Here is a 26,299-nt window from a genome sequence, read left to right as displayed (position 1 = left end):
TGGGGTTGAGGAGTCCAGGGAACCACACCCCACCTCCCCTGCACCCCCTCAAAAGTGCCCCAGCCCTGTCACGGAAACACAGAGCGGTTTGGGGGGAAGGGACATTAAAGCCCACCCAATAATCCCACCCATGCCACGGCAGGGACATCTTCCCCATCCCAGGCTGCTCCAAGCCCCCATGTCCAGCCTGGCCTGGGACACTTGCAGGGATACAGGGGCAGCCACAGGTGCTCTGGACACCCCCGCGCTCACAAAGGGAAAATTTCCTGCCAATCCGCCGTTGCCCTCTATCCCTCTGTAGCCATTCCCGTGTCCTGTCCCTCACCATCTCCCCCTCCCCTCACAGTTGCCCCGCCGCCATCTTCCCCTCCCCTCAGGGCGCCCCCGCCCCTGCGCACGCGCGGCCCCGCCCCGCCCCGCCCCGTCCGGCGCGCGGCCGCGGTGTGACGTAAGCGGAAAGGCGCGTCACCGTCCGGCGGTGGCTGAGGCGGCGCCGCCGGGGCAGGTACCGAGACGGGCCGGGGGCAGCCGGGGCTGACCCGGGGCATAACGGGGCTGAACAGGGCTGAGCGGGCACGGCGGGAGCGTGGAGGGCGGGCTGTGTCTCCTTGCGCCGTGTCTCTCCCCTCACGGAGCCGGCGGAGGCCTGAGGGGGGCCCCGTCCCCACCGTGCGCTTCCCACCCGGGAGGGCCCGGGGGGCTCCGGGAGGGAGGCACCCGCAGGGTCTGGGTGTGCGCCCCGCTCTCGGCCGGCTCCGCTGGCTGCCGGCGGCGGGACGGGGTCTGGAGCCGGGGCCGGCCCGGGAAGCGGGCACGGATCTCCCCGCGCTGCCCCGGGCGGGCGCGGCCCTCTCTGAAGGGCGTTGTGCGGGAGCCCTGGGTCACCCCGGCCGCCGTTAGCTGAGCGTCAGCAGCCAGCGGTGGCGCTGGCCCAGCTCTGCCCGAGCCCTGCGCTAGGAGCTGTAGGAGCAGCCCGAGGTTCAGCGGTTCCCTGACCAATGTTTGTGGCTGTGGGTAGGGATCCCCTCCTGAGGGGGGAGGCCGAGAAAGCCCACACGGAAAATAAACTCACGAGTGTAACTCGATCTGCTGCTGCCCTTGCATGGTGGGATGAAGTCCAGGCCGTTAGGTCTGGGCTGTTTGTGCTGGGCTGGGTCTGTACGGACCAGTCCTGCAGGCTGCAGCACTCGGGGATGGTTCTCCTTGCACCAGCTGGTGCAGAATCCACTCAGATGACACAGCTGGAAAATTCCAGAGCCTGTTTCTGAGCTTCCCCACTGCCTGCTTATCCAAGGACTTGCACAGACAATGTAAAGGGCTGCAGAGCAGCAAGTCAGAGCTGATTTTTCCCAGGTGGTTTATTCGCTTTGGCTCAAACAATCACCTTTAACCCCTTTATTTTCATCTTCCCTTTGATAAAGGAAAGGAGCTCTCAATAAAAAATGTCGTGGATCAGAGAGGGCGAGCTGACCATCATAGAGAGGTTCTGTGCCAACATCATCAAGGTAAGGGATGGATTTGGGTGGATTTTGTGGTGAGGAGCTGGCAGGTTCTTCAGGGTGGAACTGTCTCTGTGGCTGCAGTGCTCTGGAAAGGGAGCATTGTTGGCAAGGCTGCTTTTAGTGCTGGCACTGGATGTGCATCCCTACACTCCATCCCAGGGTGGGAGATTGCTTAAGGCTTAGCCTTGCAAATGAGCAGGACTGCAGGCAGAGCTTGCCAATAGGGATCTGTGCCCTTGCTGAGGAAGGCAGGGCATGGGAAGGAGGGAGAGAAGAGAGATCCTCATGCTGGGAGTTTAAGGAAGAAAACTGAGTATTGAAACAGAAAGAGCACCCTGCTCATTCCAGCTGCAGGGAGACAGCTCTGCAGCCCTGGGAGCACGCAGGGACAGGGCTGGGCTCTCAGTGGGGACAGCCCTGCTCACCTGCTGCCCTCCTGTGCCTCTCCCTGTCTGCAGGCAGGTCCAATGCCCAAGCACGTTGCCTTCATCATGGACGGCAATCGCCGCTACGCCCAGAAGTGTCACGTGGAGAGGCAGCAGGGACATTCCCAAGGCTTTGATAAGCTGGCACAGGTGGGGAGGATGTCTTCTGTCTTTGTGTGGTGGGAGCTTGAGCTGGGTTTGCTGCTGGACTGGTGTCCTGTGTTTCTTCACTCTTCCTGTGCTTGGAGCTGATGTTCATCATCAGGATTCACAACCTCAGCTCCTCCCTCTCTGTGTTATCCTGCAGAGTCATTCTATTCAGCTGTTTTTCCTTCTGTTTTACACTCAATTAAAATATCTACCTTACAGATCCCAAGGCTTTTATTTCTGTGAAACAGGTTGACTTTTTCTGAAAACGTTTTGAAAGTGCAGTATGATATAATTTATGGTGTTTTTCCTGGCTGGATGAGTCCCCTGTGGTGGATTCTCATCCTCAGGTAGTGATATTTTCCTCCTGTTCTTTAGTATGAATCTGAAATTCACATCTAGAGGTTCCATATTTTTGATAGTCATTTATTTTGATCCAGTCCTGGCCTGGTGGGAGACCACAGGAAGGTTTCACATGGAGCAGTTGTGTCGTGCTGGCCTCATTGTTACATTTTGTCTTGTGGCAGACGCTGCGGTGGTGCCTGAACCTGGGCATTCAGGAGGTGACAGTTTATGCCTTCAGCATTGAGAACTTCAAACGCTCCAAGGAGGAGGTGGATGGGCTCATGGACCTGGCCAGACAGAAGTTCAGCCGCCTCCTGGAGGAGCAGTAAGAGTGGAACTGGGGCAGGACACCATGAATTGCAGGGATGCTCCAAGTTGTGAGAATGGATTAATGAGGAGAGCCTTCCCCACCTGCAGTCAGGGACTGGAGGGGCTGTGTCTGCCTGGGGGGATGTACAGCTCTGTGCATGCACACTCCCCCTGCACATCAGATTTGGGACAACTGTGCCACCCAAACCATGGGGACAAGGACAGCTTTCAGATAAACACAGCACAATCAGACACACAGAGTGACAGATGTTGTTTTCATGAAATATCAAAGCTCTGTCTTAATTTTTGGTTAGTTAGAGGTGCCCAGAGCCTATGGTTGTATTCTAAGCCTCCACAGGTAGGGATGCCTAGTCTGTGATCATGTCCTGGCCCTTTGGTTATGTCTGTACCTCAGGAGCTGGTGTGGGGAATGATCACTGTGCCTTTATGGAATGCTTTGGGGTGATCAAATCTCAGCCAGCTTGGCACACCTGAAAACCATTTGGTGGTTTAGCCTTTCTCCAGTTCTCAGCTTTGCTGAAGCTGTGGGCAGCTGCTGAAGCAGTTGGCACTGTGCAGTAGAGACTGATGTGTTTTCTGTGGTCCCCACTGGTTGGCTGCAGGGAGAACCTGAAGAAGCACGGGGTGTGCATCCGTGTCCTTGGGGATCTGCCCCTCCTGCCCGTGGATATCCAGGAGCTGATTGCCCAGGCTGTGCTGGCAACCAGGAACTACAACAAGTGAGTGACACCCAGTTTAAAGAGCTGACAGCTCACATCTTCCTCCTCTTCCTGAGGGCTGGGACTTGTCAGACATGCTGCACCTCTTTTTTCTTCTTGGTCCTACAAGGACACATCACTGTCATCTGCTGGGCCTTCCCAGGATGAGCCTCTCACTGCTTTTCCTTGTGCAGGTGCTTTCTGAACGTCTGCTTTGCCTACACATCGAGACATGAGATCAGCAATGCTGTCAGGGAGATGGCCTGGGGCGTGGAGCAAGGCCTGCTGGAGCCCAGGTAACTCTTGGCTTTCTGTGTGAGGCTTCTGGGTGAATCCTGCCTGTCTCACCACTCACACTGCATGAGAAACCTCTCAGAAGCCAAGTGGCTTTTAAATAGATCTCATTAAACCAGTGGGACTGGAACAAATGACTTAAAGTTACTATGCAATGTTTGGCTTTTATTATTTCAGTTACCATGGTGATAGATACACAACCAAGGCAGAAGAGAAATTAGGTCTGTGTCTTAAGTTAGTTTAAGTGTGAAGGCAGATTTTATGCCACAACAATTGGCTGCTTGGCTGACAGTCTTAGCTATGAGGTCAAACAACAGATGAATCATGAATGCTGCACTGTTCCTCCACCCTGAAGGAGAAGGAATAGTTACACTCTGCTCCCTGCTGCAGATGGAAGCCCTCACAGTCTACTTCCACCACTGTGTTATGTTTCAAAGAGCATGGAGTGGGATGCTCTGGGGGCTGAAGCAGCATTTGGAATAGCCTGTGGAGCAGACAGCAGCGTCTAAAAGAAGCAAGTCGATGACTGACTGTGGTTCAGCTCCACCACCAGTTTTAATTTGCAGCCCTGAGTTTACAGAAAACCCCTTAATTCTGGTTTGTGGCACATCCATCAGGCCAGGAAGGGTGTGTGACAAGCTGTGTCTCTTTCAGTGATGTGTCTGAGTCGCTGCTGGATAAATGTCTGTACACCAACAACTCCCCTGACCCTGACCTGCTGATAAGAACCTCTGGGGAGGTTCGCCTCAGTGACTTCTTGCTCTGGCAGGTAAAGTCTCTGTTCTCTCCCTGGTATAGTCCACCTTTGCCTCAGAGGGTGCTGGTGTTCCACTGACTCCAGGTGCAAGCAGATGTGAGGGCTCTGAATCTCCTTCTGCTGAGGTCAGGTAACTTCCAGGATGGACTGGGTGCTGGGGCACCTCTGAGCAATCTGTGTCTGGCAGATCTGTATTTGCCTAAAATCATGAATTCTCATCCCTTGGCTCCTCTCCTCACCTTTAGATAATTTCTTGTTTGTACAGAACATTTGAGTGGAGTTGCTTCAGCTGAAGCTCACATGTTATTTTATATGTACAGTTTGGAGCCAAAACCCAATTGCCTTTAGGCAACCACATCAAATTATTCCCATTCCAGATTATTTAATTGGCAAGTTCTCAGAAGTTGTCTGGCCTGAGCTGTGCTTACCTACCAAGGCATCCCCTCTCCTCCCCCTATTTTTGGGCACACCCATACCCTGGGTGGCGTTGATGCTGTGAAATAACACTTGGCTTGCTCCTCTCGGTGGTACAGGAGTCCTGTTAAGTGTTGGATTGTTTTAGCAGCCATCATAGGAACACATTTACCTCAAACTGCGAGGAACTTGGTGGTAAAAATAGGTTTTGACTTGAAATCTTTCATCATCCAGCTCAAGGATATCTTCAGTGCACCACAACTCTTGGCTCCATTGAGCACTTTAAATGCCATGAGTGGGCAGTAAGGAATATCATGAGATGTCATTTGAAGAATGGCTTAAATGTCATGTCCTGATCCTCAGTTCAACTGTTATTCCCTTAGCCTTTGGTACTCCAGTGTTGCTATTTTAGGTTTTTTATAAGTCTGTGATGCTTAAGCTATTAAAAACACCTCTCTGAAGACCAACACAGCATTAGAAAGAATTCTGCTGATGCCTTTGCAGGAGTGGATGACTGGTGTCCCAGCTTTGAAAACGAATTAGAAGGACTCTACATTGTGCAATTTCAGACTCTCCTAGCTGGTTTTTACCTCACTTTAAGTAGAATCTGATAACACAGCCTAGGTAAAACCTTTGTGGGGAAAGTGACATCATTTGCCCAACAGAGTTGCATCTTAATGAGTTTTTCTCTTGCTCAATGACAAAATTGTTGGTGATCTTGCTTTCTGCAGACATCCCATTCATGCCTGGTGTTTCAGTCAGTCTTGTGGCCAGAATATTCCTTTTGGAACTTGTGTGAAGCTATCCTTCAGTTCCAGATGAACTACAGTGCTTTACAGGTAAGGGAGCCCTGGGGAAGTGGAAAGCCCAGCCCCATGTGTTACCTGCACAGCAGCTGAGATCAGGTGAGAGGCTGCAAAGGGGGGAGCAGTGATTGTTAGTTAAGATCTTGTTTCAGTAGCAGCTCATGTGTTGCTCCTCCTGACCCCCTGTGGCTTCTTACGAGGTCTTGGTGTGTGGCCAGACTGCTCTGCTTTCAGCAAGACCCAAAATCTGCAAAGTCAGCCCTGTCTCTGTCACTCATTGCTCATTCCAGCAGCTGGAGCATCTGTCCCAGGGCTCACACACCCAGTGAGCACTGCTGGTGTGCCACAGGGTGAGATCTGCACTCACACTGCAACAAGCAGGGAGTACTCACATGCTCTTCCTCCAACTCCACTGTTGTTTTTAGGGTTGTAACCACTGGGTGTAGAGTTTCCTTTCTGGGAGCTGAAATGAGGCAGCCTGAGCTGTGAGTCTGTGGACAAGTGTCCTCTTTCTGGTGGGTCCAGATGTACCTGCTGAAGGGATTGTTCCTACTGCTCACTGACATTGTTCCTCTCCTTTTAGATCTGTTGCTGTGAGCTCTCCCTGACCTGCTTCTAATACAGCTGGCCAATTCAGTAGTGAGAGGGTAGTTTGGCTATTTTTAAGCAAAACCAGTGTGGGAGCTGGAACTCTTGATGGAGAAATGTGGGGGGCAGCAGCTGGTGGCACAGAGGCAGCAGTGACTGGCAGAAGGACCTCAGGGTGGCAGCTCTTCATGCCCACCACATCTCGCTGCTCAATGTGTCCATTCCTTAATTATTTGGGTCCTCTTTTTAAAAACAGGCATTGCATTGCCCTTTTCTACCTTCAGGGACCTTGCTCACCCCTGAGAGTTGTCAAAGAGATTATAGCCAGTTGTGGCTATGGCTGAATTTAATCAAGTGCAGCCAGTCTGGCAGCATCCAAACACTCCATGTCCTTAACCTCTTTTGTTCCTATTTCTGGCCCAAGTCTGCCCTTTTCCTACCAGCAATTCATTGTATTAGTACAACTAATGGCAGTTCACCTTCTGCACGAAGAGGGAAGCAAAAAAGGCAGTAGTGTTTGTCATTGCCATGAGCTTGGCCTCTGTCTGGAACAGTAAGGTCACTGTTCTGACTTTGCTCCTGGTGCTGGTTTCTGACAGGCAACAAATGCAGCTTCTGTTCCCAGCTATTCTCATCTTTCCTTAGTTCTGGTTGGTGGCTGGATGTGTTCATGCCATGCTGTTATCAAGGTTTCTCATTGTCCACATTTGTCCTCTGGTCAGTTTTCCCCCGTAAGAGCCACTTTGCAGTGTCTGAGGCTGCCCTTTTGTCCAGGGAACCCTCACAATTGTGCAAAGGGACTTCTCCCTCAGAGGAACTGAGATTTAGGAGCTGGGTCTTTTTAAATTTAAAATAGGTGATCTTGAAATCCAGAAGAGGTCACAAAGCAGATTCTCTTGGTGGAAGGGTTGCTGTCAGTGAGGATGGTGGGGCTGGGGGGGACTTGCTGAGAAGCCAGGATGTTTTACAGCTGCTTTGGGAGTGTGCTGCTGCTTTTGGGATGTGGATGGGCAGCAGGATGGAAGGCGTGGCAAGGTACAGAAACCTCCCTTGATTTGCAGGTAGTGGACAAAAGAAATCCTCCTTCCATCAGCTCAAACACTTTCAGTGGCTGCCATTTTATTTCCCAGCTGGTTGTTGCTCTCCATGGAGTCCCAGGATCAGCTGGAGCCTGCTTTTGGTAGCTGGTAGATCTTGGAAGGAATGCAGGGCTTGGCTGGCCAGCCTGCCCCTGCAGGGGTGAGCTGAGTCTTTCCTGGGCCATAAACAGAATTGAACTGTGAGGGATTGAAGTCTCCTGCTCAGCAGGCTGATGATGATCCTTGCAGTCAGCCCTGAGTGCATCCATTCAGTGGGTTTGCTGGGGATATTTCTGCTCACACTGCCAGCACAACAAAAGCTAATTTCCAGAGCTATAGCTGCCTTGGGCTCAGGAAAAGTGTGGGGATGAGTGAGTCAGGCTCTCATTACAGTAATTATTCTTCTTGCTTGTTTGAAAGACCAGCACTTCCCAAGTGTGTGTGTGTGTGTGTGTCAGTTTATGTCACAGTGACCAGTTTTACAGTTTTTAAAAATAGAACATCAATATTCCTGCCTGCTGATGTGTTTTTCCTGTTGGAAGCTGCAGGCCAGGATGTGTGCAATAAGGAGAAATCTAAAAGTGATGTTCTACAACAAAATATTTCAAATTCTTGAAGGGTAGACAAGGATGGCTCCTGCCTTTGCCTCTCTCCTGCTGTGTCTCAAGCCAGTACACATATTTCTTAGATCACAGAAATTTGGGAATGCTGAGCTTATTCCTGCTTTTGTTTTAAAGCTGATTAGCTCAATACTGGATCATCTCAAAGAATTGCTCTGTAAGTCATGGTTTGGAATCCCCTAAAACCTTTCAGCAGCCAGGGGAATAGGATCAAAAATGCTGTGATAACACTGGTGAGAGTAAGAGTGTGCATGTTTGGGGTTCAGGAGTTCTCCTGTAGCTGTTCCTCTCTGATTCCAATATCTGAGGGTTTTCCCACAATCTGTCCTGATTTTTATCTGTTCTAAGTAGGAGTTAATGCTCTGAGCAGAGCTGTGTCTTGGAGGCAAGGCCCAGGAGGATATCCCTGTGTTTTTTGGGCAGTGAACCTGCAGCTCCACGGCCAGGCAGAGGCTGTTTGTCCCCCTGTCCCACAGGTGGGCTGAGAGGCCTGCTAAGGTGCTGACACTCCTGCTTCTCCCTCCAGAAGGCCAGAGACTCCTACCTGGAGGAGAGGAGGCAGCAGCAGCTGGAGAGGGACCAGGCTTACGTGAGCAAGAAGCTGCAGCAGGAGGGGTGTGTGTCCCACGGAGACTCGCGGCGCCGGCGCACGCTGCTGCAGAAATGCACAGCCCTGAGGGAGGAGAGGATCCAGGGCTTCCTGCAGGCCCTGGAGCACAAGAGAGCTGACTTCTTGGAGAGACTGTGTCCAGTGTCTGCGTGACACAGGTGCTGGCTCTGGGGAACACAGCCTGCAGAGCGAGCAGCTGCTGCCCACAGGGGCTGCTGCAGGAGCTCCCGTCCCGCTGGCCCTGCCCGAGCAGGGGTGGCTGCTGTGAACTCTCCTGGCCTGTGATGCTGCTGAGGAAGGTGCTGCCGTCCTGTGTCACCTCCCTGCCCTGGTGACAGATCCCTGCACCCTGCTGGGTCCTTGGCAGCCCAGGTGTTCCGGTGACAAGAAGTTAACTGCAGTGAGCCTCCCCCAGTTCTCTGATTGCTCCTGAGCTGGCCCAGCCAGACCAGTTCAGTCCTGTTAAATGAGTCTGGGCTCGGGTTCTTTCCCTGGCTTTGCAGTGGGGAATCTCCTGTTGAGATGTGCTCTGCTGTCCCATCAAGAGAGCCCTGCTTTCTGCAGGGAGAGGATTGTTCTGGTGGCAGGGGCATTCCCCACTGCCTGCTCCCTGAGAGCATCTTGTCTTTTCCCCACCTGACAGCTGGGTTGGATATATCCACTCCTGCTTTCCAGAGAGCTAAAGGAAGGGTTCCCAGCCTTGCTGTAAGGAAAAAAAGCTGCTCCAAAGCTTCAGCAGGTTCTGAGATCTCTCCTGAGCAGTGTATTGGGGAAAACCCAGGTGCAGAAGGTGCTGGACCACACTGACCTTGGGAAAGGCTCTGAGCAGGCAGGAAAAAAGAATTGCTTGGGAATGAACCTTCTTAGGAAGGAAATTGGCTAAACAGGTGATGGCTACCACATGCCAAACCCTCTGAGGGAGTTCCAGGGAATGACGGTGGGCCTAATTCAGGAATACAGTAGCCAAAACCAACCTCTGACCCCAGCCCAAATGGTTCAGAAGGGCAGTTTGGCTGATCCTGAAGGGAGTGGCCAGAGCAGCTGTGGAGTATTGCTTGTTCTCAGTTTTCCATTGGCAGGGAGATGGACAAGCTGATTTCCAGGGTTGTTTCCATCTCTCATTCCTCCTGGTTTCCGTCCCCATGATCAAAAGAACTGAAAATGTCTTGATTTTTGCTCCTGATGCACACACACGTGTGGCAGTACCAGCTGTTGCTGGGTTTTGAAGTGTTTCTTCTTACCTCCAGGTGAAAACCACAAAATGCAGATTTAACAGCCTTGTAAGTGCTGCACATTGAGCACTTGGCCTGTGATTGTGAAGAACTGTGTAGTCAAACTGGGAATAAAGTATATTCATACCAAAGTTATTTAAAAAATAACCTGAATGTTTAAAAGTATGTGGAGCTGCTTATTTTAAGGTGTGATGAAGCTGGAATCCAGGTTTAATACAATAATATTTAATCTGTGACAGACTCCTCATGTGATTCCTGTTAGCCTGGGAATGATTTGAAGGTTATTTTTACAGTGCAGTGTGAGCAGTTTGCTGATACCCCAAAGCCTGCCCGAGTGAAGCTGTGTGCAGGTTCCACCTCCTGTGTAAGTAGCAAAGAGAATTTGGCTGAAAATGTGCTGAGATGATGAGAGCTGTTGATTTTAAAGTTCTTTTGCTGTATTTTATTTTCTCCGTGTTTCAGGAAACTGTGGAAACTGTGTACTCTCCATGAGATGGAAACTCTCCAGTCTGCTTTGCCAGGCTGGTAGGGGAGACTCTTCTACTCAAAAAATCCATTTTTGCCTTAAGAAAAAGTTTTCCATTGTGTTCTGACTCTACAGGTGACAAAAGCCACAGAGGTGGCTTTCCACAAAGTCCTGGTCCTGTTGCAGGGGAGGTAAGTGAAGGGTCTGGCTTATAAAATACTTGTTTGGAAAGTTGTAATCCATTTTATAAAAGGCATCACTGGAGCAGGGGAGGAGGAAGTGCAGTGGCAAAAGGTTCCTGTTACCTGACTTTGTGCATTTCACCTGCATCAGTTATTGCAGTAAATGCAATTGCAGTTATTTGCCCTGTGAGCCTTGGAGGCTGGGGATGAGTTACCCAGGCAGACCCCAGAGTTTCAGGAGTGCATCTTTCCGGTGAATCTGTGGGAACAGAGCCACAGGCTTCTGTCAGTGAGAACAGCACCTCCATCGTTAATTTATATGGGCTGGAGATGGGAAAAATCAGCATGGCTGGAAAAATGTGCACCTGAGGTCTGAAACAGCCTGAATTTACCTGGGCAGGGAAGGGGGAAAGGCTGTTCCTTGGGGTGTTTTTCTGGATGAGGCTGAACTAAGAAGTGAAAAGTCCAGGGCACAGTGAAGTGGTGATGAAGATGTTTGGCTGGATTTCCAGCACGGGCCGTGGCTGTGCCAGGTGTGAGCGATGTCCCCTCTTGGAAGGAGCCCAACTTCCCGAGCCGCTTGGCACCAGCAGCGGGCACCTGTGTGAATTGATTGAACGTCATTTTATTGCTTTTTAACATTTCTCTCTCTCCTTCCAGCGTTGCCGTCTCCTTTTCCGGACCGGCTCCCGCATCTCCGGTGTTTTCACAGGAAAAGGGCGCCCGGCGCTTCCCCCGGGAGGGGCCCGCGGGGCGGGAGGTGCTGAACGAACAGCTCCGCTCACCTGCGCGCGGGATCGCGGCGGGGTTCGGGGTGTCCCCCCCTTTCCCCCGGGCCGTTTTTCACATCCCGAATTTTCACCTTTTCCCCCCCATTTTTCCCCCCCCCCCCCCCCGCGGGTTTCCCGCGCGCGCGCACGGAGGGGGTGAATGGCGCGCGCGCCGCCCCCTCCGCGCCCCCCCATCCCCTCCTTCCCTCCCCGCCTTGGCCCCAGCCCACGTGACCCGCGCGGGCCAATGGGCGCGCGGGGCGGCGGGGATCCGGCTGGAACCGGTTGGGCCGCGTCCGGCTCTATATAAAACTTTATAAACACCCGATTCCAATTAGTGGGGTCGGGACCAGCGCAGCCCGCCGGGTGCAGCCCCGCACCGCGCCCCGCACCGCAGCGCCCCGCACCGCAGCGCCCCGCACCGCAGCGCCGCCAGCGCGCCCGGCTCCCCCACCCCCGCCTCCCCGCGCCGCTCCCTCCGCCCCCTCACGCCGCCCGGCGCGCTCCGCTCTCCGCACACACTCGCACACACTCACTCACTCACACACACATCCACACATCCACACGCTCACACACGCGGAGCCATGCCGAAGAGAAAGGTACGTGCAGCTGCCGCCCCCGCCGCCCCCTCCCCCCTCACGGTGTCCGTTCCCCCCCTCACGGAGCCGCCTGTGGGAGGGGGGGCGGGACCAGCGCTCCCCCCGCGCGTTCGGGGCGGTAACGGAGCCGCGAGGCCTCGGCGGGGCGGGGGCGGCGCGGGGCCGGTACCGGAGGGGCCCGCACCGGAGGGGCCCGCCGGTCCGAACCGGTTGGTTTTGGCGGGAGGTCGGGGCGAGGGGAGGGGGAGGGGAGCGCCGGTGCGGGCGGGAAAGGGCGGGAAGCGGCGGCGGAGCTTTGCCGCCAAAACGGCGGGGGCGGGAGGGGAGCGATGGGGGGCCCGCCCCGAGCGGCAGCGGCGCCCCCGCACCGACCCCGGGCCCCGCCTGGGCCGCGCCGTGCGGGGCTGTGCCCGGCATCCCCGCCCGGCCCCGCGGGGAGGGGCCGGGACCCGCCGGGCTGCGATGGGGACGCTCCCCTCGGGATCTGGGGTTCTGTCCATCACTTGTCCCGACAACCTGTGTCCCTGTCCCCAGGCTGAAGGAGAGACCAAGGGCGATAAGGCCAAAGTTAAGGATGAGGTAAGAAGTTCAGTGTTTTGAGAAAGTTGGATCATCAAGTGTTTCCTTTGGAAGATGAGATTTAATGCCGTCAGAATAACTGGGGAGTAGCGGGGAGGGTTGGCCTCAATTTATTCTGAGTTTTCAAAGTCTTAACTGCTTTTTAACCATGAGAAATTTTCTTTTAACTGTGAAAAATCTACTCAACTATCATTAGCTATTAGTAATTTCAACAGCATAGCATCATGTTTCTTGAGAACACAGAAAAAGGGAAACTGGGAAACTACCATCTTAATTTCTAAAAACTAAAGAGCTATAGATATAATTTTTGGGGATTTACTACTTTGGGAAGAGAGCAAGTTTGTGAGATTTTCAGAGTTCATATTCCATGTCGTTTCAAAAGAACATTTTCCTTTTCCGACAGCCCCAGCGGAGATCAGCGAGGTTATCTGCTGTGAGTATCCTCTTGCTGGGCAGAGGTGTCACCACACTCGGTGTTTTACACACGGCCACTGGGTGTGTAAATGTGTGTCAGCGCTGGAGGAGAAAATTCAGTTCCTGCCTTAAGGACCTGCCTGCCCCATTGTGTGCTGCTGTGGGAGTGGTGAAATAATGGACAAACCAAACAGCTGCTGCAGTTTCAAATGCTTTATTTGCTTTCCTAAAACGAAGCTATTTGAGTGTTTAAAAAAAAAAAAAAAGTAGTTTGTTTCTCTGGAGCAGGATTTGAACAAGGGCCTGCAGTGCCAGGACAAAGGGGGAATGGCTTCCCACTGCCAGAGGACTGGGACATGGGGAAGGAATTCCTGGCTGCGAGGGTGGGGAGGCCCCTGGATCCCTGGCAGTGCCCAAGGCCAGGCTGGACAGGGCTGGGAGCCATCCTGGGATGGTGGAAGGTGTCCCTGCCGTGGCAGGGGTGGCACTGGAGGGGCTCCAAGCCAGACCATTCCACCAGTGTCTAACACAGGTTTTATCTCCCTTGCAGAAGCCCGCTCCTCCCAAGCCAGAGCCCAAACCTAAAAAAGCAGCTCCAAAGGTGAGTTTTTGGAAAGGTGAATAAATGGTGATGAGGTTTGGCATTGCCTGGCAATCATAACAGCTGACAAACCTTTGATTAACAGCTGTGCAGTGAGGAAATGGAGCTGCATCCTCGCTGCCTAAAGCTGAGCTGACAACTTGCAGATTTTACAGAATTTGCATAAAAAATACCCAAGTGAGGACTTCCCACTTGCTGTCAATCCCTTCACAAACAAACCTGGGTGTCTGTGTTCTTTTGGGGCCACCACCCCAAAAGGGGGGCTGTGGCTCGTGCCTGGCTCTGGGAGCTGACAGCAAATGTTGTTGTCTTGCATGTACAGAAGAGTGAGAAGGTGCCCAAGGGGAAGAAAGGAAAAGCTGATGCTGGCAAGGAGGGAAACAACCCTGCAGAAAATGGAGATGCCAAAACAGACCAGGTATCCCAGCAGCCTGTCATGCAGCAGAATTGATTCCTTTCCCTCTCAGACCGGGACAGGTCTTGGCTTGTGGGGTGTTGCTTACAGCACTCAGCACAGGGGGGTGTTGGTAAAGAGTTAAATTGTCTGTTTGCCAGGGGATGTTGCCACATGGAAGTTACTGTTCTTCTGTGAAGTTCAAAAAGCAGTTTCTAAGTTGTGTTTTATGGTGCAACAGATGTTCAATCTAACTTGATTAGAAATCAGAGCTATGCAGCCCAGAGAGGATTTGTTCTGCTCAGGGTTTTGTTGTATAGAAGAATGAGTGTCCATTTTTTAATGTGTGACTTGTTCCCCTTTTCCTTTTCAGGCACAGAAAGCCGAAGGTGCTGGTGAAGCCAAGTAAAACGTGTGAATTTTTGATAACTGTGTACTTCTGGTGACTGTACAGTTTGAAATACTATTTTTTATCAAGTTTTATAACAATGCAGAATTTTGGTTTACTTTTTTTTAAGCTATGTTGTTAGCACACAGACCGCTTCATTGTTGTGTTCTGGGGGGGGTGGGGGGCAATGGGGACAAATGTCATTTAGTCTATTTCTCAAAACCTAAATTTTAATAAGAAAAGCTTTTGCCAGTCCCCCAGTTTTTGGAAGAAGGGCCCTTCCTGCAGGAAGGAAGAAGGGATTCCCCTGTGCTGCGTGTCAGTTGTGTCCAAGTGAACATCAGAGCTCCCACGATGCTGTTGCCTGCTCCACATCCCAGTGCCACCAGTTCTGCCCTGGTGTCCCCCTGTTCACCCAGAGCCATCGCTCCAAACCACAGCAGAGCTGGGACCTTCCACTGGCAGAGGATCCGGATTGCTGGTGTCCGGTCTGGGATGGACTGGCTCAAAAAGGAGCTGCGCTTCCTCTTTTCCACTGTGGACCCTCAGATGCAGAATTCTGCCTCTGGAGTTTGTGTTCCTCTCCAAGTCAGGGTGGGTTTGTGCAGCGTTGTCAGACAGCGCGCCATGGGAACGTGTCCACCCTCACTCTAAACTTCGCCCTCTGCCAGTGCAAGCTGAAGATTCTGACGGTTTTTAGCAACTTCTCCATTTCAGTAGTCCACAAAGGGAGGGGAGTTTGACAGTTGTTGTAAAATGTTGCGGATTGTAGCCCATGTCCTGCCTAAATTACCATGATTGTTCATGAAATGTACCTTTAATAAAGCTGGATACGGTTTGGCTTGGACTGTTCTTAATGCTCTCTAATTTCTCCTGCCTTTGGTTCACTTCATGTGGTTTAAGAACATTTGCTTTCTGCATGCCTGTGTTTGTGTTTTCATTCAGATAATTAATTGTTGTAATTCACACCTGAAAAGCAAGATTTCCTTACCTGAAAGTGAAGTTTCCTTGCCTACAAGCTAGATCACTGCAGGGTGTTTTAAGGGCCTTGGATTACTTGTCTGAAAATGGAATGTGTAAAGTGAATCTACTGAGTTATTTTTCTTTATTTTCTAAAATGTAGCACTGTACAAAACGGGGAGGAATACAGTGATCTTGCTGCAGAGCAAGTAAAATTCTGGTGAGCTTTTCTTGGGAGTGAAACCAGAACTGGCTCCATAAAACTGATGATGTGTTACATTTCTGCACTTAAACTTGAATATTGTTGCTCCTGCTAATCGAATCCAGACCTGGCTGGGGTAGTGACTAAGCAGGAGACGAGAGTTTTGAGTAAAAATGCACCATTTTTATAATTGCTACTTAGACTCCAGAGCAGAGCCAAACCCAAACCCCCCTGTGTAAATGTCTCCTTCAGTGGCTGTCAGATGGATATTTTTTCCATCTCTGCTTGGCTTTCCCTGGGATTTCAGTGTCTGTTTGTGATTAAGTTCAGTGACCTGTTTCAACCTGTGCTGATTTCAGAGGGAATCCAGTGAAAACGAGCAGGGCAGAGTTTCACATCCAGAAATTTCTGATGTCGGGAGTGCTGGAAGTGTCTGGGAGCGGCTGCAGGCACAAAAGGCAGTTTGGGATGTGCCCCTAGGAGCTGCTCCCTCCTGTGTTCCATAGCTGCTCTGTCTAACAGAAAAGAAATAATGGTGAATAATCCTTAATAGTCTTCATTAAACCCCACCCAGAAACAGCCACCAAACCTCCTGAGCAGTCGCTGGAGCGGCCAGGCAGTGGGATGTCACTGTGGAAAAGAAAATAATAATTAAGTCTTAAAATCAGAAAATTGGAAATAGCCTACCCTGCTTTTGTAGTCTTACCTTGCTGGGCACCTATAAATGACCAAGTACTTCCAAAGGAGCTGGGTCCAAGGAGATTGCCTGTGCCCGAGTTGCCAGCTGGAATGTTCTGGTGTTCCCTGTGTCCATCACAGGCTGGGTGACCTCTTCACCCCCGGTCATTAACAAAGTGCTGCTAATGAAGGGGAACTCAGGGCTGCTCTTTGTTGGAGGAGTTGCTCCTTAACTTGTCCATCTTCCCAGCCCAGCAGCCTGTGCTGACCCGTGTGGGCCCTTGCAGGATGTTTTCTCCAGCCAAGCATGAAAACTGTGATTTTAAGTGGTGTCTGCCACACAAATTCCTCAGAAAGCAAAGGTTGTTTTGGGTGCTTCCCACTGGCTGTGCCCTGCACTGCTGGAGTTATTGGCCTGTTGGGCTTGACTCGACAGGCAGGGCTCATCTATTTCTCCTTAAGCAAATAGAGACTGAGGGATGCTGAAGCCAGTAAATCCAACTAATTAGCTGTGTAAATTAGAGCTGGAGAGCAGGCGCTGAGCTGCAGCCCGTGCCTGGTTCGTGGTTAGAGGCACCACAAATCTGCATCGCCGCCTGCCAGAGTGCCTGAAGCTGAACAGACGTTTTTTTCTGCTAAATTGTAATCATTTTACATGGAAAATTGTCTCTTGTGTATCTGTTGGGAATGGGACTGGTGCTGCCAGGTGCAGTTAACTGGCTGGTCCGTTGGGTGGGCTCTGCAGCAGCAGGGGTCTTGTCCTGCTGGAGCTTTGGGAAACATCGCATCCAGAGTCCAGAAAGTCACCACTGGCAACAGAAAGGCAAATCAGTTCTGTGCTCCACAGCAGGCCTCGAAGCTGGGCACAGTATGGGTTAAATCCATGCAATATTAGGGCTCTGCCACTAATTTGTTTCTGCATTTATTGATTTCAGCACAAGTCGCCTGGGAAATAGGGCCAAACTGCTGTTGTCATTTATTTGCCTCTTAATAGGTGAATTTGCAAAGAATGGCTAAGTTCTGCACAGGGCTGAAGCCTTTGGGATGCTGGAAGTGGATACTGGGGATGATCCGTGTTTTCCCAATACTTCAAGATTTTTCTGAGATTTTAAGAGAAGTGAAATTACTGATAAATTATAGAGCAAACTCTCTGGACTCTCCCCAAAGCAGCAACAATTAAACTGAGCAGAAGTTAATGCGAGCAAGTCGCCAGCCAGTGGTCACTTCCCCATATCCTACAGAGCCACCTTTCCCCCAGCCGTGGGATTATGTTTAACTGAAGGTGGATTGGGCTAAAACTCACGAGAACAGGTGAACTGGGCCATGCCAGGAGGGCTCCCCAGGTCCCTGCTCCTCCCAGTACAGTGCCCTAGGATGAACAGTTTTGAGTTTCAGAATCATTTTCCCCTGCAGCAGTTTTCCTTTTGCCTTCACAGAGCCCAGTTCTGTTTGGAAGAAGCGACAGTTTCCTCCAGCCCTGCCATGGGTGGGCTGGAAGGGAACCAGGAAGGCAAATGGACTGAATTCAGTGGGTGCATCCAGAGGATATTGAGTTGCAGGATCATTTTTGTCAGAGGAATCACGCAGCTCGGTGGCACAGGGATTTCATTGTCCCTAAATCATCCCAGATATGGTAATGCCATACCCAGGGACTAATATTGCTGACTATAATTCCTGAGAAATGGCACCTTCTCCTGCAGCTGGTGGAGATGAAATGGAGCTTGAGTTAAACTCACAATTTACAGAGTGAGCCCATCATTTGTAAGGGATGGGAAGGAGATGGCACAGGGGGAGCTGTGGTAAAGTTGATTGAAGCTAATAAAGATCTTTAATAAGTTGGCTTTAGAAGATTTCTGATGTGAGAGACTGGGCTTTTTAAAGACTTTATTAAAAACTGTTTTGTCTTTTTATTTTTTTTTTTTAGCTTTTTAACCATCTCTTTATGAAGGGCGGCAGAAGATCTGTGATGTGGCAAAAAAAACAGGAGTAGAAAATTTCAGGGAAAACTTAGTAAAGTTGAGACTTTTTAAGACGCATTAAAGCCTCCAAACAAAACCGCTTCATTGCCTTGGGTACAACAAACCAGCCTGGAGAAAGTACTTGGAGAACCAAGAAGGAGCAGTCCCAGGTGTGGAGTAGGTACCACAATTGTCTGCATTTTGCTGGACACATAACCCCAAACAAAATTTCTACTTTTCCCCTTTAAAGAGATTTGATAGTAGATTTAATTTTTTTCTCTCAGTTATCCCACTGAGGTTACTTTTGGATTTTGGGCAGATTTCCCTGCAGGCAGCAGCTCTCCCCTGCTCTCGGGTTTGTGCAGAGGTGGGTGTATGCAGCAGTCTCCTCCTGGAGAGGAGTTACTATTAGATTACTATTAATCTGCATTACTATTTTGGCACTGCCCAGACAGATTTTTGTTTGCTTTTATTCCATTGAAGTGGTATTTTGGTGTTTCTTGATGGAATTCAGTCTCACCTCAGCGCAAGAGCTGAATGTTCCTGTATTGGGGGTTCTGAGTTTAGCCCGAGGACTGATTGCAAACTTGGGCAATTAAATTGGCTTTTCTCATCATCTCCTTCTTACTGGAGATGACAGCAGAGGTTGTCCTGTGCTGGGGGTGTTTGTGGATGTGTTTTGGTGGCCTGCAGCCTGGCTGGAGGTGCCCAGCTTTCCCTGCCATATCATGGTCCCATTAACTTCCATGCTGCCAAGCCCCACTGAGAAAAATTCCCTTGATACTGAATTAATTGTTCTTGCAAAAAATACCCACGATTTCAGAGCGAGCAGGATCAGAGGCACGCTGGCAGGGGAAGGTGCATTTGCAGCCCCCGGGCGCTCCTTGGCACAGCCCGGCGGATTCGCGCGGGGCTGTTCAGCTCATTAACACTCAGCGATTAACGAGCAGCCTGTTCCTTCCCTTCGCCACGCGGGGGTACCAGCCAACCCCGAACGGGGCTGTCACTGGCCAGAGGCGCTCGCTCCTGGAAACAGAATCAGCGCTGCCCCGGCAGCCTCCGTCCTGTGCCACCTTCAGAGATCAGAGCTGGACAAACTCCGCTCGCCCCAGCAGGGTGAGCCCTCTCTGAGCCTCCCTTTCCAGCTTTTGGTGTGATTTTACTCAAAATCCAGACCGAGTGCTCAATTCCTCATCGGTTTACAGGCATAGCTGACATTGCAAAGGAATTTATCCGTGTTATATCAAGCCTTTGACCTGAGGCTTCCCATATTCTATTTTAAGAATCACTGGACCATTCCTTTTCCTCCTCAGGCCATTATTGCAGCTGCTGTGGCACATGTCCTGAAAGTTTGAGCCTAAAACTAGAGCTGCCACTCTCCATCTCATCTGTCCTCAGCTTGGGAAGGGATATCCTAAACCCAGATTTAAATAGGCAGCCTATAAGCCTGGTCTCTTTTAGGCTTGTTGGCACAAACTGCTCATATCAGACTTGCTGAATCTTCAACCTGAGATCACAGAATGTGATGTTCAAAGAAGTAATACTTTAGTTATTGAAAAATAACTGTGCTTTTTGTGTCATTACATTTTGCTTTTGTATTCCAGTATTTAAGTTTGTGCTTTTGTTCTGCAAGCCAAATCTAGGAAATTTAGTTGTAACATTTGTGCTAATCTCCTTAAAAGTCTAACCAGAGTGATTCTTCTGATGCTGTAGAACTCTGGGCTCACTTTGCCAGCCAGCAACATTTACCTGCCTTGTGTGAAAGACTGCCAGAACGAGGGAGTGCATTTCTATTGTGCTGTATTGTGCTGAGGCAATGCCACCAGTTGCTGCTTTTCCTTCACCTTCCCCACTCCCCAGAGCCTCAGTCCTTGGGCTATCTCCTTGTAGCACATGCTTTCCATGTTTATCTCTTCCAAGGACGGTGTTGAAAGCTGGGAAGGAAGTGGCTGCTTCCCAGGGCTGGCGAGATTGCAGGGAAAGCACTTGACACCCTCATGACACTTCCTTGAAATGGATGCAAAGCAGAAAGATGAGCTCCTGGTAAGCCAAACTCATTCCTCTCGTTCAGTTCTCGGTGCCTGCTGGTGACAGGGATTTATGCATTTATAGGGGTGAGGATTTGTTGGATAAAGTGGGCAAAACTCCACCCAGAATTATAGGGGAAAAGCAGAAAGCAGAAATTTCCAGTCACAAGGGTAAATGCTGTGGCAGGAAGATGCAGCAAACATTGAAGCCAAGTGTTTCAGGGAGATCTGAGTGCTGAAAACCACATTTTATTCACATCTCCATTGAGCACACCCTGTCACCATGCCCTGGTAGTTGTAGATAACAAACCTGGAGTGATTGTTGGGCCGGCCAGGGCTCCACCCATGTGCAGTGAATTGTTGGGAATTTGGTTTAGTGATTAACCTGGTGAGTGAACAGGTTCCATGCCCAAAGCAGGGATGGGGCAGCTCTCACTCTGTGGGTTATGTTTGGAGAGGAAAGGCCGGGCTGGACAGGGCCTGGAGCAGCCTGGGACAGTGGAAGGGGTCCCTGCCATGGCAGGGGGTGCAATGAGATGGGCTCCAAGGTCCCTCCCAACCCAAACCGGGGGTTCTGTGAAATTCTGGGATTCTATGAAAACAATAGGCTGGTTTAACCCAAACTGGGAATGCTGACAAACCCTCCCCTCCTGCCCCAGAGCAGGTCGGGCTGGCAGCCCCCACTGCTGGGGCTGACTGTGATAGCCCACGCTGTGAGCCTGCCCTGCACACGGGAGCAAACAGATTGTTCAAGATAAACCTCCCCAATGTCAGCCCAAGGTCCTTGTCACATGTTCTGTGCCCAGAGCTGGCTCTGAGCACTCCCAGCCCCTGTGCCTGGGGCGCTGGGAACTGAAACTGGTTTGGGTTAAACTCAGATTCGTTGGGTTCCTGCCGGCGTGAGCAAACAGCTCTGGGCACAAGCAGACAGGGGTGAGGGCAGGGACAGGGGCAGGGCTGTGAGCAGGGGACAGGGCACAGGGGCAGGGACAGGGCTGTGAGCAGGGGAGCACAGGGACAGGGACAGGGCTGTGAGCAGGGGAGCACAGGGACAGGGACAGGGCTGTGAGCAGGGGAGCACAGGGACAGGGACAGGGCTGTGAGCAGCTCTGCTGCAGCTCCCAGGCTCTGCTGCCGTGTGTGGGTCCCTGTGCAGTGCCGGGCTCTCCTCACCAGAGGGAATCCCTCTCCCATTCCCAGACTCTGCAGCTTTTTGGCATTCACTCACAGTCCCCTCATCTTACGCTGGGAACAAAAATCACTTTATTTTCCCCCTGGCTGGTGCAGGACCATGAGGGGTAACACACACTCTGTGTGGGCTGGTTTGCCTTGCTCTTGAGCTGCTTTGCTTCCCACCCTAACCCTTTCACTTCACTGAAAAATTTATTTCTAGGACCATAGTGCTGGTATTTAAACCCATCTGGTTTTGTCTGAGTAGCGATGATATTTAAAGCCATGCCTGGATCTTCCTCTCTGAAAGCTTCTGCTGGTGATCTCTGAGAAGGGACATTTATCTGCTGGTAATTGACTCCCATATTAACTTCCAACTGGCAAGCAGCTGCCAAAAACCTGTTTTCCATCTCTGTTGATCAATAGTTCCTTTCAACAAGTATCTGGTGTTGCAGAGTGTTAACAGCTAATAGCACTATGATTCTTATCCTATTTTAAGGACTGTAGCATATCTCAGAGTCCTTATATCTAATATAAGAGTTTTGAGTTCAATAATGTTGCATCTGATGTTATTTATTATCTATTTCCGACACACTGACCCTTCCTCCATCCTATCTTGTGCTGGGCCACTGCCACAGGACATTTATCTCCAATGTGATGTCAGTGGCTGCCTGGGGTGAGGGGGAAAATGATTCTGTGCAGACTGTAAAGAGAAAAATGAGATGGCAGGTCTGCCAGCAATTTCTGACACCGGGCTGGAGGAAAGGGTGAAAGGAGCTGTTGCCTGCCATGCAAGCCCCAGCTTTGCTGTCACTGAAGTCAGCAGCAAATCCAAACCACCTTCCAGGGCTGGAGCTGGTTAAACTGCCCACTGCCTCTGGCCAAATCGTTCTTGGCATAAAATAACATCCTGTGAAATTGTATCTACCCACTGGGTGACAAAATTCATGGTCACTCAAGTTTTTACTTTGTAAATTACTGCTCTCAGTGCCTGGGGATGCACAGGACAGCAAAGCAGAGGCAAGAGAGAGGGGACATTCTTGAATTCTAGGACATGAACTCGGGGAAACATTTCTATATAAAAGATCTTCAATCCTCAGTGGTAAAACACCAGCCTCCCCTCTGCACTGTGACAGAGGAAAGGCACAGCCACAGCTTAGCAAAGGGTGGCTCCCATCACAAGGGTGCCCACAGAGCTTAGAGGAAGAAAGATAAAAGTAAGTTCTTGCTTTTGTTGTTAGAAATTATCTATCTATCTATCATCTATCCATCTATCTATCTATCTATCTATCTATCTATCTATCTATCTATCTATCACATCTATCTATCTATCTATCATCTATCTATCTATCTATCTATCTATCATCTATCTATCTATCTATCTATCTATCTATCTATCTATCTATCTATCTATCTATCATCTATCTATCCATCTATCTATCTATCTATCTATCTATCTATCTATCTATCCATCTATCCATCTATCTATCTATCTATCTATCTATCTATCTATCATCTATCTATCTATCTATCTATCTATCTATCTATCTATCATCTATCCATCTATCTATCTATCTATCTATCTATCATCTATCTATCTATCTATCTATCTATCTATCTATCTATCTATCTATCTATCTATCTATCATCTTTTCAGAGCAGTTCTGCTGTATGACAGTGAAATGGGAGCAGCACACAAGGATCAGGCAGGTGGATTTGTAGCCTGCTAATGGAAAACCCTTCGGGCTGAGTTTGGAGCGCCTGGAGGGGAGCTGAAAAATGGTTCTGCAAGAGGGTTTTTCTAACGGAGGATCAAGTGTGTCCTGCCTCCTCAGCAGAGGTGTGAGGGCTCCTGGTAAAGCTCCCAGAAATGCTCCAAGCCTCTCCTCAGAGAGCCAGAAAAGGCCCAGCTGGGCACTCCTGAGGGAAACAGCAATTTAATAGCCAAGCAGCAAAGCACCAGCCTTGCATTTCTGACCCTTTTGTGTGTGCTATGAGATGTGCAGTCCTGCAAAAATCCAAGAGCCTCCCTAAGTCCAGAGTCTGTTTGTTTGGGGTTTTTTGGGATGCTGATGAGGGACAGATAGATTTTCTTTTTCCAGGGAATCAAGTTTCTGCCATCACTGAACCTGTTGTGCCTTTTGTTCAGCTCCCAACAAGGAACCCATTGAGCCACTCATTGCTGGCCCTGAAGCAACTGAGTCATACCTGTGCTCTGCGCTGCCTGAAGCACATATAAAATACAGAAACAATTGTAACTGCCAGAGACCTGCTTCTCTCTCCCTAAATGATAAAAACACCTCTTTCCCCACATCTCCAAAAACTCTGTGTTGTGCCTTCCTACCTGATCCAGTCACTCATTAGGCCAAAATATTCCTGGCCAGGATAATTTCTCATATTTTAGAAGTTGATGGTTATTTTGGGATGTGGCTTTTCAAGGCCGGATGTGTGCAGTGGTCTCTGTTTAGTAAGGGGACTGAGGAGTGAAATGCTGCCTGTCATTCATTGATCTGAAATCAGAAATAACGTTTGGGGTCCCCCTAAGGAAAATCAGTTTCTGTGGTGTTTGGGCTTCTCATCAGGATTTCTGAAATTTGCTTCCAAGTCTAAAATGCTTTCTTTATTTTTGCTGTGGAATGATGGCACCCCCAACTCTGGGATGGGAATTAGGAACAGGTATCTGTGAGTGCCGCCTGTGAAGCAGGACCAGACTTGTTCAGTGCAGGATGTCAGCTCGAGATCACAAACCCTGGAATGACATTTTCCTCTCCCAGGAGCTGGAATTCTATTAAAATGTGCTTTTGTTTTCTCCTCCCCTCTCTGGAGAAAGCGGGACTGTGTGCTCTGGAAGCAGCACAAAAACGAGGGTATCTTTTTGTATCCACTTAAAAGCCCCATCATTTGTTTACAAGTTCTTAAACCTAAAAGAACCATAAACCCCGACTGTACTTAGTGCTGTTTACTCAGGTTTCTCCCTCCTGGGGGACAGTGCAAACAGCCCTTGCAGCTTCACTTCTGTTTACAGTTTCTGATAGTTTTTTCTTTCATGTTTTCACTCCCTCACATAGCCCTACACTGAAATAAGCTACAAACATAGCTGTGTGCTCATTAAAAACTAAATTTGATGGATAACTTGCTCTAAATAACTTCTCACCTGGGCTGCAGACCTGTTCTAAAAATTAAATTAAAAACGAAAAGGTGAGGAAATGCTTGTGTTTTACATGGCGTTTTGAAAAAGCCCTTTTCAGGTAAGAAAAGGAATCTTTTACAAAAGAAATTCTGTGTGAGGGTGGCAGGCCCTGGCACAGGCGCCCAGAGCAGCTGTGGGTGCCCCTGGATCCCTGGCAGTGCCCAAGGCCAGGCTGGGCAGGGCTGGGAGCGCCTGGGGCAGCGGGAGGTGTCCCTGTGCATGGGCTTTAATGTCCCTGCGCAGATCCCAAGTTCCTCGGGAGCCCAAAAGGATGGACGGCCGTGCAACAGCTCCTCTGAGGTCCCAGGAAACAGCCAAAGGTTAGGACAGAACCACGTGGAACTGGGCAAAGCATTATCGGCCCCGCATAGTTTGAATACCAAGCGGCCGAGTCAGCTCCGCTCTCCCCTCGATGCTGCGGGAGATGTGCGGGTTTGAACAGATGTTTTCCTCCTTCTCTGCGGGTGTCGGGGGCTGTGTCCTGCGCAGGAGCCAGAGCGGCACTGGTGCATCGCATCCAGGAAAGGGAAGGTAACTGATCCAGGAGCCGGGCAGCGATTGTAGCCATGACAACCGGCAGAAATGGCCTCGCTGCCTCGCTGCTCCTTCCTGCCTCCTTCCCCAGCGCCGGCCCCGGGCACATCCCGGCTCAGGCGGCTCCCTCGGCTCGGTTCGGTGTTCCCGAGAGAAAGGTGCAGAATCCACAAAGCGGGCGCGTTCCCTGAGCCAGCAGCTCCATCGGTTCTGCAGCAGAAATCCCGGCTTGAGCCGCGTGTGCCTCTCCAGGGCCTCCGGGAGATGCGGGCACCGGGCGGTTTCACAGAAATACCGCGCAGGAGCAGGGCGGGCCGGGCACACTGAGAGCCTGCGGAGCCGGCAGGCAAAATGCGGTTTGTTCTGCCGAAAAATAAAGGGCTGAGATGTGCTGGACGCCTTCAGAAATGCATCTGAGCTGAGCAAGGAAAGCGGCGCTCACCTGTGCAGGAATGTGGGCAGAGGTCGGAGGGGTTTGCTCCGTGGATGAGCCGCAGATGAGCCTCACAGTCCCTGTGCAGGGAGCAGGAGCTGCCGGGCTGTGCTTCCCCGAGAGCTCTGCATCCCTCTGCCTGCTGTGGTGCAATTCCTGCATTCCGACCACTGCCCGGACCTGCCTCGGAAAACGCTGGCATTTGAGGCAGCTGCAATCGCACCCAGTGTGGAGGAACAGAAAGAATCTGCCAGAAAAGCAAAAAGCTCTTCGAGGCAGCCAGTTTTTCTCATTTCCAGTTTTTCTCATTTGTAGCACGCCAAGGAAAAATGTTCCTGGGATCAAAACAAGGTGATCCATCATCTCTTCCTCCATAGTGGAAAACAAAGCAGAAGAGGTGAAGAAATGAGATGGTGAATGGGGAGCTGGGGATTAGAAATCAGGATGTGGAGCTCAGGTTCTGCCCTGACACTGAAAACCTGACTCAGTTTCCCTGTGAGGACAACAACAAGCTCTGGATCTCTTTGGTCAATATTAAAAGTACAGAGAGGGTTGCTGCAAGCCCTAATTAATTGACTGTCTTAGCAAATTAGAAGAGTCTGTAAATTGTAGCAGATATTTGGAACTCTGCCTTGCAAGGAAGGTCTTGTGCCTGTGAGCTTTTTTGCATTTCCTTGTATGTGTAAAAGCAGCATCACACAAAGCGGGCGGGGATGAGCTGCCCATGGACTCAGAAAAAAAGAAAAGATGCAGTGAGGCACGGGAGCACTGGGTTACTGTGTGCTCATGGGGAGAATCACTCGGCCAGCTTTTGGAACAGTCAGTCAAAATTGGATCTGGTGGTGATGATACTGATCAGTCTCCATCTGCTCTGGAAGTGCTTCGGGGAGGTCCTGGTTTGGGCTGG

The 26,299-nt window shown here is 50.6% G+C and overlaps 2 protein-coding genes across 2 annotated transcripts; both read left to right on the top strand.

Moving 5' to 3' along the window:
• Positions 1–446: 446 nt before the first annotated feature.
• On the top strand, positions 447–9,978 carry DHDDS (dehydrodolichyl diphosphate synthase subunit). Its single transcript, XM_030964651.1, has 9 exons — positions 447–505; positions 1,422–1,505; positions 1,961–2,077; positions 2,602–2,744; positions 3,352–3,468; positions 3,642–3,743; positions 4,396–4,510; positions 5,644–5,751; positions 8,532–9,978. Exons 2-9 carry the CDS (start codon positions 1,443–1,445, stop codon positions 8,766–8,768), a joined length of 1,002 nt encoding a protein of 333 aa, XP_030820511.1. The 5' UTR covers positions 447–505; positions 1,422–1,442; the 3' UTR covers positions 8,769–9,978.
• Positions 9,979–11,709: 1,731 nt separating this feature from the next.
• HMGN2 (high mobility group nucleosomal binding domain 2) lies at positions 11,710–15,092 on the top strand. The gene is made up of 6 exons (XM_030964650.1): positions 11,710–11,864; positions 12,399–12,443; positions 12,847–12,876; positions 13,408–13,458; positions 13,781–13,876; positions 14,226–15,092. Exons 1-6 carry the CDS (start codon positions 11,850–11,852, stop codon positions 14,259–14,261), a joined length of 273 nt encoding a protein of 90 aa, XP_030820510.1. The 5' UTR covers positions 11,710–11,849; the 3' UTR covers positions 14,262–15,092.
• Positions 15,093–26,299: the final 11,207 nt, after the last annotated feature.

Source organism: Camarhynchus parvulus, chromosome 23 (assembly GCF_901933205.1).
Source record: "Camarhynchus parvulus chromosome 23, STF_HiC, whole genome shotgun sequence".
Lineage (NCBI taxonomy): Eukaryota > Metazoa > Chordata > Aves > Passeriformes > Thraupidae > Camarhynchus > Camarhynchus parvulus.
Note: the sequence above shows the minus strand (reverse complement) of the source record. Positions and strands in the feature narration are given on the sequence as shown.

Bases quoted from the DNA above. Each gene is read 5' to 3' on its own strand.
- DHDDS (XM_030964651.1), top strand. From the start codon at position 1,443: ATGTCGTGGATCAGAGAGGGCGAGCTGACCATCATAGAGAGGTTCTGT. The intron at 2,078-2,601 runs GTGGGGAGGATG...GTCTTGTGGCAG, and splicing joins GCTTTGATAAGCTGGCACAG to ACGCTGCGGTGGTGCCTGAA. The intron at 5,752-8,531 runs GTAAGGGAGCCC...TTCTCCCTCCAG, and splicing joins TGAACTACAGTGCTTTACAG to AAGGCCAGAGACTCCTACCT.
- HMGN2 (XM_030964650.1), top strand. The intron at 13,459-13,780 runs GTGAGTTTTTGG...TTGCATGTACAG, and splicing joins CTAAAAAAGCAGCTCCAAAG to AAGAGTGAGAAGGTGCCCAA. The intron at 13,877-14,225 runs GTATCCCAGCAG...TTTCCTTTTCAG, and splicing joins GAGATGCCAAAACAGACCAG to GCACAGAAAGCCGAAGGTGC.